The sequence below is a fragment of the Serinus canaria genome, chromosome 27 (assembly GCF_022539315.1).
Source record: "Serinus canaria isolate serCan28SL12 chromosome 27, serCan2020, whole genome shotgun sequence".
Classification (NCBI taxonomy): Eukaryota; Metazoa; Chordata; class Aves; order Passeriformes; family Fringillidae; genus Serinus; species Serinus canaria.
Window position 1 is genome coordinate 1,135,636 of NC_066340.1, and position 17,209 is coordinate 1,152,844.

At 45.2% G+C, this 17,209-nt stretch overlaps 1 protein-coding gene across 1 annotated transcript; it reads right to left on the reverse strand.

The window, feature by feature from the left end:
* Positions 1–219: 219 nt before the first annotated feature.
* On the reverse strand, positions 220–16,479 carry DCAF7 (DDB1 and CUL4 associated factor 7). Its single transcript, XM_009096580.4, has 7 exons — positions 16,030–16,479; positions 11,281–11,439; positions 10,867–10,978; positions 9,714–9,832; positions 7,610–7,819; positions 6,918–7,035; positions 220–6,404 (listed from the first exon to the last, which is right to left on the reverse strand). The coding sequence occupies exons 1-7, from the start codon at positions 16,165–16,167 to the stop codon at positions 6,232–6,234; spliced, it is 1,029 nt and encodes a 342-aa protein (XP_009094828.1). The 5' UTR covers positions 16,168–16,479; the 3' UTR covers positions 220–6,231.
* Between the last annotated feature and the right edge of the window lie 730 nt (positions 16,480–17,209).

Sequence of the window (17,209 nt, forward strand, 5' to 3'; positions counted from 1 at the left end):
GTCATGTATTTGGGGAAAGTTGCAACTGAAGAGTAGCTGGAATTATCAGGTTTGTTTGGGTATTTGTAGGACAAGGGATCAATATACTTCACCAGTTTTACAGAGGCAAGGCAAAGCAATCAGCCTCTTCTTACAGCAACCAACTCCACACAAGAAATGAAGCTTGTTTGTAGTTCCCTGCTCCCCCCAGGTTTTCACTCATCACACAGGGAACTGCAGTCAATCTACAAATGTTCCATTTTTATTACAAAGTATGAAAGGCAGAAAATACTGTACCTAATACACAGGAGGCTGAAACTTAGAAAGAAGGTTAAAAAATTGGAATAAAACTACATAGGAAGCAGGAAATAGCATAAAAGGATGCAACATTCCACTTTCAAGCGAGTTCAGAAAATTGCCTTAAAATTTACAGTTTCAACAATATGGTTCCATGACTCAGGTGTTAAAATCCATTGTAACAAACCCTTTTAGATTTTCTCCATAAAAATAAAGGAATATAGGGACACTGCAGTTATCCATGTCAACATTATATGTCTGTTGAATAGCAGGATACTGGGACTCCTCTAGGACAGAATAGTAGCGAAGTTGCAGGTGGAGAAAAGGACAGAAGTAAAATTACTATTGCTTTAACATACTCTAGTGAGAACAAGAAGTCAGGAATCTCATATGGATGTTTGTACAATCATGCTACAAAGATTACACCTTCAGGAAATTACCACAACAGGACTGTGAATGGGAAGAGCAGAAGGGAAAACACACCTAAAAGTAGAATCTCCTACTCAGCTACTGGTAACAAAAATGCTTCAGCAATGGATTTAAATTACATTTTACACTGCTAGCAACCCAAGGGTTAAAAAAAGGTTATTTTTAAATAGCAAATTTCATAATTCCTATTTTCCAAGTTGTCAAAAAAAGTAACACACCTTTTCCCAGCTGCACTGGGACTCTGTCCTGCTCTGGTTCTTGCCTTTCTGCCTTGCTAAGATCCCACCCTCAGCACTAAGAGGGGCTGGAGTTGCATTTGTTGCACATGGAAAGCAAACTCCAAGGAATGGGAGCTGGACCACAGGTTTACAGCTGCACATGGCCACAATATTTTGTCAGGAAGTAGCTCTTTTTTTTTTTTCTTAATTTTGTTAGATTTCCTATAAAGAAACAAGCTTGATGGAAGCCACTGAGATAATTTTTTTTATGACTATGGAAATTCTTGCTTGATGCTAAGTATCAGAGGCTGCACAAAAGGCCACTGAGGTCCTTGGCAGACACATTTGTCACCTGAAACAGGCAGCAGCAACTCTCACAAGTCCCTTTGCATCTGGTGTCTGCCCTGAATCACCAGATGAGCCTTCAGTAACTGGTATTTAGCTGCATTTCTAACTACTGTTCTTTTTACTGCTGGTGAAAGGTGCTGACTGGAAGTTCTGGAGATCCCTTCCAGAAAATAAATCAAGTCAGGGGCATCCTAAACTCTTCTCAATACTCTCAAGAATGAAACATCTCAGGCTCTTCTTGGGTAAGCAGGGGAAGTACAGCTGTATCAGAAAGTGCTCTTTAAGTGCCACATACAATTAATTCCCTGGATTCTCTGCAAAGATCAAGAGAAACTGGGACAGAGCTGCCAGTGACTTGCTCATTGCTTTCCATGGCCACAGAACAGCAGGTACAGGCTTGCTGTGAAATATTGGTCTGAGAGCAGGAAACATGTTAGAGAGAATTTGTGTTACCTGACAGGATAACAATGTGCATTTGAGGTGGTGGAACCACTTTGCTACTGAAAAGAGCAATGGGAAAACTCAGCCCTTTAGTACTTTGATGGGACTGAAACTGTGCAGCCTGCTGAGCCCAGAGCTTGGCTGTGCTGCTGTCCACTCTTTCCAGTGTGTCTGGAAAGAGTTAAAACACCACTAACCAGCTGGTCAGTTCAATGTTTCAGGCTGTGTGAATTTCCAGGCAGCAGTTTCTCTCTCACAAAATTCAAGTTATCAAGACTCCAGGCACATCCCTACACAACCAACCTAGCACTGTCATCATCACGTTCTGATGGTGAAAAAGAGGATTCCCAAACACCACTGAGTTCCTCAACTAAAAGGACTCTCTGGGAGACATCCAGCACATCCCTTGGGTTGGCCTTACAGGACAGTGTCAGCCTCAGAACATGAAGCTTCAGTTTAACATTTACAGCCTTGTCAAGTGCTCATATTTTTGGCTTTCAGTAAAAACAAGTGAGGGTCCACTATGTCCCCAGCTCAGGATTTTGGTGACAGTCATTATTTAACATTTTCTACACAACACAGACAAATGCCTACCCTACAAGGGCAGAGGAAAAGCTGACTCTCCTCCCAATCATAGCAAAAATATACTTGTTAAAGTGCCATCTGCAAGAGAACAAAACAGACACACTCAGCTCCTTATTTCCATTGACAACAAGCACGAGAACATCTGTGAATTCAGTACCTCAGATTCCTCCCCTCACCTGGTCTCTGGCAGGCTATGATCTACACTGAGACTGAGGCAGCTTCTCATTGCACCACGAGGCAAAAATAGAGCTTTTCACTATTATCCAGAACATTCAGTAATTACTGCTGAGTTTTGAAAGGATCATTAACTTTGACTTATGAGAGGCAATGACTCCCCTGTTAAATACATTTCAAGGATCCATAAGAAACAAGTTTTAGCAGTCTCCTTTCATATTATTTGAAACCACTGTGTTTTCTTTCCAAATAGATTGTCAAAGCACTCAAATCCTTGCCTTTTAAATCCCTGCACACACAAGTACAATTCCCACAGATGCAAGCTACCATAGCCCTCCTCATTTAGACAGTTCACAGAGTTGGCACACTACACACTAATTCAACATTCAGCTTGTTAACTGCAGGATTTCACCTCCCTAACAAGTTTTACATTGTCAACATCTCCTGGCTGAGAGCCAGCAGGTTGCCCACATCATAGTAGGAATGTGTGGAAAGCTTGGTTTAAACAGAACATAACAACCAAACAATAGTTTAGTCTCTTGAATTAATCATCTGGAGAAGTGATCCAGAACTACCTAACTCAGAAGTATTTCTGTCCCTGAATCAGGCTGGCCTGCACCAACAACAGCACATCCTTTTCTGCTTTGCTCACCTCACCTGTGTTCACTCTTCCCTTTAATGTTACTTTCTACTCAAAAAACATGAGGTATTTGCAAGCAGTTGTTCTGCATCCTCTGCTTGTGCAGTAAGCACCAAATAACAGAAATTGAATATCAGAGTATTTATTTTCATGAATTTTGGGGAAAAATAATGCTTAGGGGGCTTCATACCCTACAAAACTGAGTGTCTAACAGGGGAATTGTGATAATCTGTATATTCCAATTCACAGGCCCCAGTGACAAGTGTCAGGGTTTGTTTTATCTTGCAGACCAACACCAAGCAGAGCATTCCCTCCCTGTCACTGGGTCAGCAGCTGCTGGCAAAAGGGCACCAAAATCTTTCCCTTCCTTGTCTATATAGAAGTGCCATTTGCACTACAGAACATCTCACCCAGGAGGATTTTCATGTCTTTTCACTCATTAACCTTTCAAGTGACATCTTTGAAGTTATTTTAAGTATTATTTCCCCTGTGCCAAAACAGTCTCTAATGATTTAAAATGTAATTTCATGTGAAGAATGACAATGGATTATTCCCAAAGCAATATGCTGTAGATCCAGAAGGTATCCCAACTGGCTAAAAAAAAGGATACAGGCTTTATTTAGAATCCACTGGAGCCTCCAAGATTCCTTCACTTGCCTTTGATGCATTTGGAGTAAGTACACAATTCCACAGACAGACTTCCATCAGTTTCATGGATGCAAGAACTGACACTGGATCCCCTTCAAGTCCCTAACAGGATTGTTTTCCAAGGGAAGCAGAATCTACCTGGCCATTCAGACCATGAGTTCCTTTACACAAGCTCTCTCCTCATCATCTTAGCATTTATCTTTGACTCATGCCATCTGTACAGGAATAAACTTGGAAGCGAAAAGGGGATATGGGAAGTACCAACATTGCAGGTAGTTCCCTCTTAGTAACAGCACATTTTGCCTGCCATTTGTGATTAAACAGAGTATGACAAGCCTGTGAATGTACTTCAGATGACTCCTAAAGCTGTGAGTGCCATTAGCCACTCCTGCTAAGAAAACCCCAATTTTTGCTTCATCCTATGTAAGTTTTTTCCAGTTCCAGATGAAGTGCTATTGCAAAAAGTGATTGTTTGGCTAACACTGCTCTGACATCTAGCTAAAGCCTGTCTGTGGAACACACTACTCTCAGTAGTGCTGCTAATTAGAAAAATTGACCTTCAAGTCAAATCAAGCTTTGTCAGAAATCCCACAACTGAACACACTGACAAAACATCAGCTTGAACAGTTCTTGGTTCTCTATCAAAAGGAGTGATGGAATATAGCTGCCCCTAAAGAATTCCTATCAAATTCCTGAGGCAATGCTTTTCTGAGCTCCACAGTGAGAAGCAGCCTGCAGAAGAGTATTTCTCTACGTCCAGAATGACAAAACTTTGCAGATTCTGTTCTGTATTTGACAGTGTTCTCAGTGTCAGCTTCAGTGTTCCACAGCAATCTCTTTCCCAACTTGCCTTTCCTGCATAAACTGACAAGATGCAAGTTTGCCAGTGTCCTGCTATTTATAATCTACCTCCAGTTGCAGGTGAACACTCATTAGGTGGAAAGAATTTGGATGGTTTTCTGACATTTACACAGAAACTGGGCTGCACACCCTTCCAGACCAGCTCTGTCATGTCTTCATCAGAGAGCACTGCAGAGCCTTCAGCACAGGACCTGTGTCATGGTAAGACTCCAACAAGGATTTTTATCTTGCCTAATCCACTCAGCTTTCATTGAACAGTATTACTGTAGAGTGATCCACCATTCCAAGCAGAAGCCCTCTGGCACATCCACCAAAGTCAGGAGGATGACAAATGCCAAACCTCGGCCTCAATGGCACAGCTTCTTTCCTTCCAGATCCACCTTTGTGCATCACATTAGGGAGTAACTTCTTTCAAAAAAATAGCTTTCTTTTGGATAGCAGACCAGCTCTTCTGACTTGTCTTGTTCATTCAACAAGACCTGGCAGCATAAAGCAAATACTCTTCACAAAAAGATTGCTTTGCACTCCCTGCAAGACCTCCCAGGAACACAGGCCAAACACTAACTCCAAAGTACAGCCTAACCACAAAATCTTGCTCATATTATTTGCCAATCAAGCAAGCTACAAAGTGTGAAACCATTTTATTTTGATTTAGATAAGGTAAGTCTTCCAAGAGGAAATAATTTGATTGGAAGTGTCAATCCCAAGCCCATTACAAATACATTTTTTGAGGAATTCTTTACCTCCTGGGAGCTCACATCATGCACAGATCTTTTTTCTCAACCTATCACTGCTCTGTTTGCTAACACAACTGCAGGATACACACAAACTCAGACAGAATTTAAAAATAAGACCTACCATAGTAACAACTGCCTTGAGCATCAGAAAAGTGTAAAGAAATTGTGCAACAAGTACTTGTACTTCACAGCACCAGAAAATTCTGCCCAGGTCACCAGATACAGGGAGCCAAGGCAACAGTTAATTCTGGCAGGCCTTGACTGCCAGGGAGCCTGCAGTGTTACTGTGGTTTGTGTCCATGAACTGGTCCTGCTTTGGACATATGGAAGTGGATCACATATCAAAAGTAAGAATTAGGGAGAAAAACCTTACTCAATAGAAAGTTAGCCCAATATATAAAAAACATACAAACGTTTAAACAGTTTAGAGGCAGCAACAACAGGAATGAGAAAGATTCCTGCCAAGGTGGCCGTTAACATCATTGTCTTTTTCCCCCCACCTTGTTTTGCACCTGCATCTATTAAACTGGTGGATGTGCTGCCTCAGCTGGCTGACAAACACATGGACATATGCAGCAACTTAAAAGCCTGCAAGCTTATTAATACAGTCAACAAACAAATATACAGAACTTTTACTGAGGGAAAAAGAATTTCACAAGAAAACCAGAACCCAGAAGTTCCAAGAGGCTCAGCACGTCTCTGCATTTTAGAGTCTTGAGAGACAGGAGACCCCTGCCATCCATTCTTGTAACAGTTTCTTTTAACAGCAGATGCAAAGCAACAACAGATACTGGCCACTTGACTGGTGGTGTTCTTACTTTAGAGGGGAGGGGGAAGGACACAGCCCTGCCTCACTGTGCACGAAGCTGCAAAGTTAGACTCTGAGGATCTCCAGGCAGTTGTTGTAGCAGATGGCTATCCAGTCTGGCTGGGTGGATGCCCACTGTACATTGTTGATCTCTCCCTCGGCTGTGTAGGCCAGGATGGGGTCCTCAATGGCACGAGGCATCTGCTGGATGTCCCAGATGAGAGCCTGGTGATCATCCGCTGCACACAGACAACAAATGCAAGTACAGTCAGAGTGTAACATATCTCCACATGTGCCTACTACAGGCCTGTAGCCTCAGGAGCCAGGTAAGACATGGCTGTTCCAGTCCTGATCCATATTCAAGGCAGATACAACACCACCATTACACTCCAACAAAATAAACTTGGATCATTACACATTATTCAAGACAGAGCTGATAAATGAATGACCAGTGGAACTCCTAACAGCAGAAAGCATTTAAGAACTGCATTACAAAAAAGCTAAGGAGCATTAAAATAACAGGAGCTTAGCCAGAGCCAATGCACAGTTTGGATACTGGGCTCACCATTTCCACACAAACTCTAGTAGGTGACTATTTCTGTAACATTTTAGGAAAGTCACCTAATAAAGAGCTTCTAAATTGCAAGTATTCTTTAGCAAAAGGCAGGCAGAGAATTGCATATACTTTAGGATGAAGATAATTTTGCAAATGCAGGGGAAGACTCAGAGATTGCCCTGTAGGTCACACCTACCTGCTGTACAGATGTGGCAGGAAGAGTGAGGTGCCCAGGCAATTCCATTTACACATGCTCTGTGGTTGTTTAACCTGGCAACAGGGGTGCAGGGAACTCTGACATCTAGAATCACAACCTTCAGAAAAAAAAAAACAGCTACATGAATAAAGTGCATTTTTAAAAACTAATTTATTCCAAATACAAAATATTTTGAGGTAAGGCTATAAACATGGCTCTTTCCTAAAGGATGTGGTAGGCAAGCAAGCCCTGCTCCTAAAGAACAGCTTCCAGTTGATCAGTGTGCTGTGTGTCTCAAAAGAAGTCAGACTTCACAGGGGTCTTGTGAGTTAGGCCACAGTGGCAAACAAACTGTGCTTCCCTGAAGCAGCCTTGGTAACAAACTAAGACTGGACTGGGAAAGAACAAAGTGACTCAAACACCTGCAGTTAAGATATTAGGTGAAAATTATTGCCCAACTGCTCAAGGACCCCTCCTAAAAATCAGCTGACGTATATACAAGCCATAAAGCTCAAGTTTATAATGCCAAAGTCACTTCTTTAACTCCTCAGTGCACTAAGAATTGGTCCTTAATCATACTTCAGGTACTGACACTGCCCCCTTACCATAAATACCAGGGTATAAATTAGTATCAAGCCTTCTGCCCCAGAAAACCCCCATCAGCAGGTAGGGGAGAGGAGCTGCTGCCTCACCTCCATGCCATCCATGGCCATTGTGGCCAGATAGTTGGGGTCCTGCTTGTTCCAGCAGAGCCGCAGCAGCGGGTGGTGCTGGGGGTCCTCGTAGATGATGGTGCTGTGCTCCAGGTGCCGCAGGTCGAACATCCTGACCGAGCCGTCGGCACCCACCGAGGCGAACATGTCCCTGCCGCCGCCCGCGCGGCTGAAGGCGATGTCGTACACCTGCGGGCACAGCACGGCACAGCTGACACCTGGCACAGCACAGTACAGCACGGCACAGCTGACACCTGGCACAGCACAGCACAGTACAGCACAGTACAGCTGACACCCAGCACAGCACAGTACAGCACGGCACAGCTGACACCTGGCACAGCACAGCACAGTACAGCTGACACCCAGCACAGCACAGTACAGCACGGCACAGCTGACACCTGGCACAGCACAGCACGGCACAGCTGACACCTGGCACAGCACAGTACAGCACGGCTCAGCTGACACCTGGCACAGCACAGCACAGTACAGCACAGTACAGCTGACACCCAGCACAGCACAGTACAGCACGGCACAGCTGACACCTGGCACAGCACAGTACAGCACGGCACAGCACGGCACAGCTGACACCTGGCACAGCACAGCACGGCACAGCTGACACCTGGCACAGCACAGCACGGCTCAGCTGACACCTGGCACAGCACAGCACAGTACAGCACAGTACAGCTGACACCCAGCACAGCACAGTACAGCACGGCACAGCCGACACCTGGCACAGCACGGCACAGCTGACACCCAGCACAGCACGGCACAGTACAGCTGACACACAACACAGTACAGCACAGCACGGTACAGCTGACACCTGGCATGGCACAGCGCAGCACAGCTGACACCCAACACAGCACACAGCTGACACCTGGCACAGCTCAGCACAGTACAGCTGACACCTGGCACAGCACAGCACATCTGACACCCAGCACAGCTCAGCACAGTACAGCTGACACACGGCACAGCACAGCTGACACCTGGCACAGCACAGTACAGTACAGCATATTACAGGTGACACCCAGCACAGCACAGCCCAGCACAGCTGACACCCAGCACAGCTGACACCCAGCACAGCTGACACCCAGCACAGCTGACACCCATCACAGCACAGCTGACACCCAAAACAGCATAAGAAATTGTGCAACAAGTACTTCACAGCACCAGAAAATTCTGCCCAGGTCACCAGATACAGGGAGCCAAGGCAACAGTTAATTCTGGCCTTGACTGCCAGGGAGCCTGCAGTGTTACTGGTTTGGATCCATGAGCAGGTCCAGCAGCACAGCTGACACCCAGCACAGCCCCCAGTGCTTCATGCTCCCTGCAACTGCTCAGCTATTGCATTTGCAGGGAATGCCTCAACGAAGGTAGGAATGATGAATTTGATTTTATGTTTTTAGAAAGTTAATTTATTACTTTATAATTCTATATTATGTTAAAGAATACTATACTAAAGAATACAGAGAATGCTAAAAAGATAATAATGAAAACTTGTGACTCTTTCCAGAGTCTCGACACAGCCTGGCCCTGATTGTTTTATTGAATTCCAGTGTGAGTTGTTTTGACTCATTAACCAATCAATCACCTGTGGGTCAACAATCTCCAAACACATTCCATATGAGCAAAACACAGGAGAAGCAAAGGAGATAAGAACTGTTTTCCTTTTCTCTGAGGCTTCTCAGCTTCCCAGGAGAAAAATCCTGGGTGAAGGGATTTTTTCAGAGAATGTGAATGCCATACTCAGCCACTCACCAAAAAGAGGTGTTTATTGCCTTTGATATGAAGTTGATTTAAAATCTAGTTTGATGTTTTAGCGAATTTTTCTACAATATTCTGGAGCACAATCTGTTAAAACAAGCATGTTCTTAAATCAATAGTCTATGATGAGTAAAAAGAATTGTTTCAATTCAGCGGTATTTAGGTAGTCAAAGCTGTATATAATTTTAGAAAAACTGTATACAAACTTACATAAATGATCTTTTTGAATAATTAAATTGCTTAAGGAAGAAAAAAAAAGTTCTGGTTTTTTTTCTACTGCTTTTAGAAGATGCAATGTAAACAATCAAAACCCCCCCATCACCTCTTTGTCATGTGCAATAAGCTGGGTCTTCACGTGGCCAGACACCAAATTTACTCTTCCCAGAACCTGTCCTGTCTCCAGACCCCAAATAGTGCAGGTTGTGTCAATACTAGAGGTACCTGAAACAAAACCACTTCAATTAGCAAAATTATTATTGTCACAAACGATTTAATCACCTCCTGGGTTAATGTAACATTCCCCCAACATCTACAGATCAAAATAGCCATGAGAACAGCATAGAACTAAAATCAAGAATGTCAAACAGCCAGCAGTCTTCCATGCATTTAAATGACCCAAACCTTTTAACTGCAGAAATAGCCTTCCACACAGGAATCAAGTGTAAATAGCTCATCTGCTTCAATCTATTCCAAAGCCTGATGCAACTCTGAGATCAGCTTTCCCATCCTGTGCATCTCTTGTGTGTGCCAAACCCCAAATTCAATCAGTGTTTTGATGGCGTGTTATTATTAATTGACTGCTGATGGGGGCTGAAGGTGGGGTTAGCAGTAAAGCTCTTAAGAGATGAGACATGTAACACACAAAAAACAAATAATGTAGTAAATAATTACTAGGACATATTATCACTGTTAATCTCTAGGCAAATCCCCCTGACATAAATGGCTGTTCTCTTCTGGGAAACAAACCTCTGCATCAGTCATCCTGGATTCACAATTTGTCCCGTAGGCTATAATTAAACCTTAAATGTTCATCCCCCTCCTCCAACTGAATTAAGGACTCTTGGCTCTCCTCCTGCTGCTGAAATGGCTTCACAAAACACCAGCTCAGTGCACAGTTTCAAATCCACTCCAGAACACCCTGAAAGAAGCCACAGAGCTGATGGACATCCTTACTCAGAACTGCAACAACAGCTCACCAGCCCTGGAGGCCAAGACTCCCTATCCCCAAATGTCCCTAGTCCAACCTGAGTGACCATTCTGAACAGGGCACCTTTCAATGAAAAAGAAAAGTCCCCATGAGATGATTGTTTTCATTTTTTAATGTAAAACAACAGCAGTTTCTACGATGCAGCAGTCTGTGGTTAATGATCAGATTAACCAGTGGACATTGCAGTGACACAACAGCAGTTACAGCCCAGGCTGCATCAGATTCAATTAGAAAGTGAGACAAAACCATAACATTTTGTCAGGCTCACCTAACAGGTAAGGATCCACTTCATTCCAGTCAAATGATGTCAGTGGAGCACAGAAATCCGAGTTCTTGTTGTTGTTCAGCAAACACTCCAGCCGGGTCTCGGTTTCACCCACCTTTAGAGAAAATGAAACATCTGGCTCAAAAAGCAACATCACCTGACTTGTTCCCCTGGCACAAAACATCAGGAGTTAATCCTAGGTTTCTTTCCTCTCAGCTTTACATCCTAAAGCTCTGGAAAACACAGCCACCAGCTCCATTTTCAATAAGCTGATTAAAACAGCAATTGCCACCATAATTCTGCTTCTCAAACAGTCACATTATTGCAGTCAAGAAAATCTTGTCTTGAGTGAAAAAGAGATCAATATATAACACATTCAGGTCATGGCTCATCTTTTCCTAGGGAGGATTTACTCACTCTCCACACTCGCAGGTAGTCACCACTGGTGGCCAACAGGTCTGGGTAGACTCCCTTGGTGTCTGGGATCCACATCAGCTTTGTGGTGGGGTAGGGGTGATCAAAGGTGTTCCTGCAAATGAATTCTGAGCTCTCTTCATCCAAACCAACAAGCTGCACCTGTGAGAAACCATATTTAAAAGAAAGCATTTAATCAAAATACTAATTTCTAATGACAGCATTAAGACTGAGTGTGTTTCAGGATATTTTCTGTCACCTCAAGGATGACACAAAAGGATCATCATGTCAATGAAATGAGAAATTGTTAAAGTGCTGCTGGGTCATAAAAGTGAAGAGAATACCCATAATCACAGAGTGTTTTGATTTGAAGAGATGATCCCAAATGAACTGCAATCCAATCCTAAAGGATTAAAGACCACCCTTCTCTTTTCCACATTGCAAAGCCCAGTTTAAATTACACACTTAAACTGCACAGACATTATTCTAATTCATCCTTAATTGAGCTGATGCTGACAATGTCATCTTCAGAGAGCAAAACAAGCTGTAGTTTGCACAGTTAAAGTGCATATCATGGAATTCTTGGCTATAACCTTGCAGACTGTGATGGATCATGTCAGGTAGCTGGCAAGCTTTTTCAGCACCACATGACCCAAAATGTTCTGTCAGAAGAGCATGAAAAACTCATAAATTAATCACATCAGAGAGGAAGAAAGTAAAACAGAATTCAAACTTTAAAAAAAAAAAAAAAAAGAAAAAAGAGGGGAGCTAAAATGGTTACATAATTAACATACTTATTCAAATGTTTTGTGTGAACAGACCAAGAAAGCAGGTCTGCTGAAAGGTTCTAGGTAACTGAATTCCAAATTAGAATTTTTGCACAATGATGTGGCAGGGGGAAGGGCTAAACTTGCCCCATTGTGAGAATGGTGCAAAACAGAGCAAACAAGAAACTATCTCCACACAGCCTGGTCATGACAGCACCTGAAGTAATGCTTGAAGTTCCAGACATGATGTTATTAGAAAAATATTGACATGTCAGAGAGTGTCCAGAGAACAAAAGGTGCTGGGAGGACTTGTTTAACCTGCAGTGACCTACAGGACCCAAAGAGGATGAAAGTCCCACTGTGTGTGCTGCTCAAACACGAACATCATGGGGATAAACAACTTGTCTAATAAACTACACATTTCAGCTAGATGGGAAATTTATCATATTTTTCCCCCCATAACAGAAAACCAACAAATGCTTCAGTTGATCTTAAAATCTAATTAATTTGCAGTTTTATGAGCTCATTTAGGGATTCTCTTAAATGCAAAGCCTTGCCCCCCCCCCCCAATGAGAAGCTCCATCCTTTCCATCTCATAACAAACACTAAAAGATGCAGCCAAGAATGCTTCCAAAAACTGAAACACAGCCTGTCTTGCCCTTTGTTTATTACAACTACTCCCTACTCTCCTTCACACCCTAGTATAAATCAGTCAAAAATCTCCCAGACTTCTGAATTGATTGACAAATACCTTGCTAACTCCTTTAGGGATCAGAAGTACTAAGCAGATTTTACAAAGGAAGCAAATTGTCCTTGGTGATAGAAAATCTTATGGCAAGGTTAGGATCAGAAGACGAATGACCTCTAATCATTTCTCCTTTGCTTATGCTGTTTTCCACTCAACATGAGTGTATTAATCCTACACAAAGCAATCAACATCCTGATCACCAGAAGCAAATCTCAAACAGCAAAGTATCCCCTTTCACTGGTGTTAATGTAAATATTCCTGCACTGCATATTCCCATTTAACCCCTCCTCAGACCTTAGGAAGCAATTCAGCAATCCAGTATTTCTGATCTTTGACATATTTAGGGAACAGAAATTGTATTATCATCAGCAGAGCTGCTGCAGCTCAGGTGCCTGCCCAGCCCTCAGAGCTGGAGCAGCTGGCAGGAACTGCCAGGGGGAGCAGGAGGAATGCTTGAGAAACTCTGCTCTTCCAAGCTCTGCAAATTCAGAGCTGTGACTCTTCTCTCAGGACTTGATCACACGCAGTCATTACAGAACCCCTCCACTCACCCTCTCGTGCAGGCTGAACACGAGGGGATGGAACGTGGAATTCTTTCTAGGATGCTGATTATATCAGAGCCCTGTCTCTCCCTTCTGCAAGTGAGGCAAGAATGCTGCTGCACAAAGGAGTGCCTCAGCTCCAGCCCAGATAAGAGTGAGGTAAAGCCTATGGCAAAGTATCTCTCAGTCTGGATCCAATTTGAACCACCCTACATCTCCCTGTAAGTCTTTCCAGAGAGAAAACGAGGATCATCCTGTTCAGTCTCAACTAGTTTTGTGATTATGCCATGACAGTAACTAGGAATGCTAAGTATTTATTTGTTGCTCCAACACTTCGAGATAGGAAAATCCACATCTAATTTTAGCATATTATAATCCAAGCACTTATCAACATAAAGCATAATTGCAACAGTGCCTGTCAGTAAAGAACTGCCTTTAATCAGCATTCCTTAACTTCTAAAAAAAATCTTATCTCCAACTTGATACTAAAGAATCAGACAGAACTAAATGATGCAGAATTTAGTAACAGCTTCTTTTTCTTATATGGTTGGAGGAACAGTGAAGTCCACAATAGTTTGAAAACCCCCAAAACTTTAATCTAATTAGTAACTAGCCAAAATGACGTTTCACAGTTATTTTAGGGTCAAGTACAATCAGAAAGATGTCACTGCACCAATTAATCTCCAGCATTCAATCAATTTTTCTTTACAGTGCTAGATCTTACAGAACAAATGACCTTCTGGCAGAAGAACTGCCCTGAACCCTCCTTGTCTGAGGCATTGCTTGGGAGGAGGTGGAAATCTGGGAAGCACCTGGTCAGAACCTGTCCGTCTGCTCCAGCGCCGGGAGCGAGCTGTGTACACCACAACCTCTACTGTCTCCTAAACTGGGTTCCAGTTTTGCCTTGCAAATAGATCCCAAAAATCAGCCTTTCCTGGTGTTTTACACAGATATCTCCGGTCCATGAAGCCACAGCCAGGAGCATGTGGAGCATTTTAAACAGCAAGACCTATGAACACTGCTCCCTCCCATCGTGACACTGATCCATGAGGGATTACAGTGGCTCACTGCAGTTTCCCAATCCAAGAAGTTTAGGAAACACCACCTCAAATTATTTAATTCCTCCATCCAGAGCAAGGAATCTCTCTTCTTGTAGCAGTGATTTGATCAGTGAAGATGGACAAGCTGAAACAAAACTCGCTGGGGTACAACAGATCTTGGCAAGCAGCTTCAATCTGTGCCCCAGAGCCCATTAATGTGATGGCTGACAGGCTTAGAGGAATTGCTCTTTTACCTTCCCAGAGTAGAGACTACAAAAACGTTTCCAGGTTGGTCTTTGAACAAATTGGAAGTTTTCAATGCCCTACCTGTCCCCAGCAGCATTCCCAGAAGCTCAACACTCTCCAGGAAAAGGACACAACTCTCACACAGGGCTCACACTGCCTGAACTACAACGTGTTCAGCAAAGCCCACATCAAGGACTGCTGCAAGGGCAGTGATCTAACCACCCAAAGAGGTGTCACTCCCTGTCACCACACCCTTGCACAGAGCCCTATCCCCAACACCAACTTTCTGATGGTATTTTCCACAATCTCCATTAAACACCTTGACAAGGCTACAAAGCTACACACTATCAACAAAGCTCTCTGGGCAAACCTTCAGCTTCACAGAAATTTCAGGATGCTCTATAACTTCATCCATCTTCTCATCTCTCTTCTATTTCTATGTAATTCATAATAGCAGACCAGCACCTTGAAGGCTGTTCAGAAGTGACTGCACATGTACTCTGAGAGATGAACACAGTCTCTGTTACCAGTGTGACATTCTTCACTCACACTTTGCAGGGAAACACTGAAGATACAATCTCATGCCTCATTACACCCTTGTTCTCAGGGAAAAGTACTGAGGAATCAATACAGAGAGTGGTTTATATACTTATAAAAAAAGTTATCACACACGAGTTCTCCACAGCCAGAAAGTACAATGAGAACAGCACATTTCCAACACTGCCTCAGACACCCTGTACATCACAGAATCACAGGGGCTGGAATGGAACTCAGCTCATCCAGTCCAATCCCCCTTTCTAGGCAGAGTAACCTGGATCAGTGACACAGGAACACATCCAGGTGGGTTTGGAATGTCACCAGAAAGGGAGACTCCACAAGCTGTTTGACCAACCTGTTCCACTGCTCTGCCACCCTCCATGGAAAGAAGTTCTTCCTCAAATTGAGGTGCATTCTTTATATCTATAGGCATATATATGTACAAACCTCAGTCCTGGCCACGAACTTTCCTTTGCATTGACCAAAAAGCCAAACAAGCCCAAGCCAGACGACCACGTTTTATTTCTACAGCAGCAGCATCCAGACTCATCTCATACTCATACCTTTCGTTGCCAGCTCTTTACTCCACAGAGAACTCACAGCACACGGTGCTTATATGACTGAAGTCAACCCAATCGTTAATGCCGAAGATCAGAGGTCACGACAAGCCCTGCAGCAGCGTTGTCTCAAAACCAGCAGCACCCAGGGCTCTTCCCAGCCCCGGGCTCGCTAGAAGGAGACCAGACCTGGTCCAGCGCCTGCAATTCGGGGGGCACCTGACGGCTGTGCACAGCTGCCCCCGCCCACACAACCCCGGGATGAGGCGGGCCAGCCCCTGTTCTGCCCCAGTCCCCGCGCCCACCGCTGCCCACCTTGTTGTTGTACTCCTCTACGAAGCTCCCCAGCGCCAGGCGGAACCGCTTGTCGGGCCGGACGCTCCAGTTCATGGCGTACACGGTCCAGGGCGCCTCATATTTGTAGATCTCCTTCCGCTTCCCGTGCAGCGACATGGCTGGGCCGGGGGGCCGCGGGCCTGGCCCGGGGAGCGAGCGGGGGGACCCGGCTGGAGCGAACGGGGAAGCGGGGCGGGCCGGGGAGAGGCTCAGCGCGGCCCCCGGGACGGGGAGCGGAGCAGGCACGGCACGGCACGGCGCCCTGGGTGCCGGAGAGCGGAGAAGGCTCGGCTCGGCTCTCGGGGCGGCGGGAGAGGCGCGGTTCGGCCCCGGGGAACGGGGAGGCCCCGGCTCTGCCCCCGGTCCCGGCCCAGACCCGGCGGCGGCAGCGGCGCTGAGGCCGTTTGGGACTCGGCCTCTCACACAACGGGAACGGAAGCCACGCGGGTAGCCCCGCCCACTGCGCGCGGGTTGGATGCCTTGACTGTCATTTAGAATGCCAGCTGTCTATTGGGTAATCTGCCTGCGCCCTCGGCCCGCTTCGGTTTTTTATTGGTTGCTTTGCCCTTCACTCCAAACGGACGCTCGCGCTCTGGCCGGGGTAACCTACGGCTGCGCTTGGCCACGCCCAGGAGGGCGGGCGCGCTCGTTGTCGATATCTTATTGGCTACCTGGGGTCGCAGTGACTGGAGGCGGGATCTTGAGCCCTTATCGGTGATCGATTGGCTGGGAGCGATGTCAGTCACACCAGCCCGAGGCGGGTGGGGCTACTTGAGGCTCTCGAGTGTGCCGCGAGTTCGAGTCCCGCCTCGGCCGAGCGGCGGGCTTATCTCTAATTAACGAGAGGTTAATTATGGTGTTTATTTTTGAAAGCAGCCCTGGAGTGTACTCTGAGCCTTACTGAGAGAAGGGGTGTAGCCGGCTCTTCAGGGAGCTCCTGGCTGTGCCCGGCCTCCCGCTCGAGGCGGAGCGAGGCTGATGGGATCCCCGCGGGGGTGTGTGGCCGGCTGGGCTCGGAGATGCGCGGTCCCGGCTCCAGCCCCGGGAACCTCCCGTGTCCGCCCCGCTTTGTGCAGCGCTGTGCTCCTTCAAGTCCCATTCGCTGCAAGGACTCGTAGTCCGAGCTCTGTCTGAGTTGTGGTTGTGTGACCATTTCTCA

Bases quoted from the DNA above. Each gene is read 5' to 3' on its own strand.
- DCAF7 (XM_009096580.4), bottom strand. From the start codon at position 16,167: ATGTCGCTGCACGGGAAGCGGAAGGAGATCTACAAATATGAGGCGCCC. The intron at 11,440-16,029 runs GTGGGCAGCGGT...GGTTTCTCACAG, and splicing joins TAGAGGAGTACAACAACAAG to GTGCAGCTTGTTGGTTTGGA. The intron at 7,036-7,609 runs GTGAGGCAGCAG...TTTTTTCTGAAG, and splicing joins TGGCCATGGATGGCATGGAG to GTTGTGATTCTAGATGTCAG.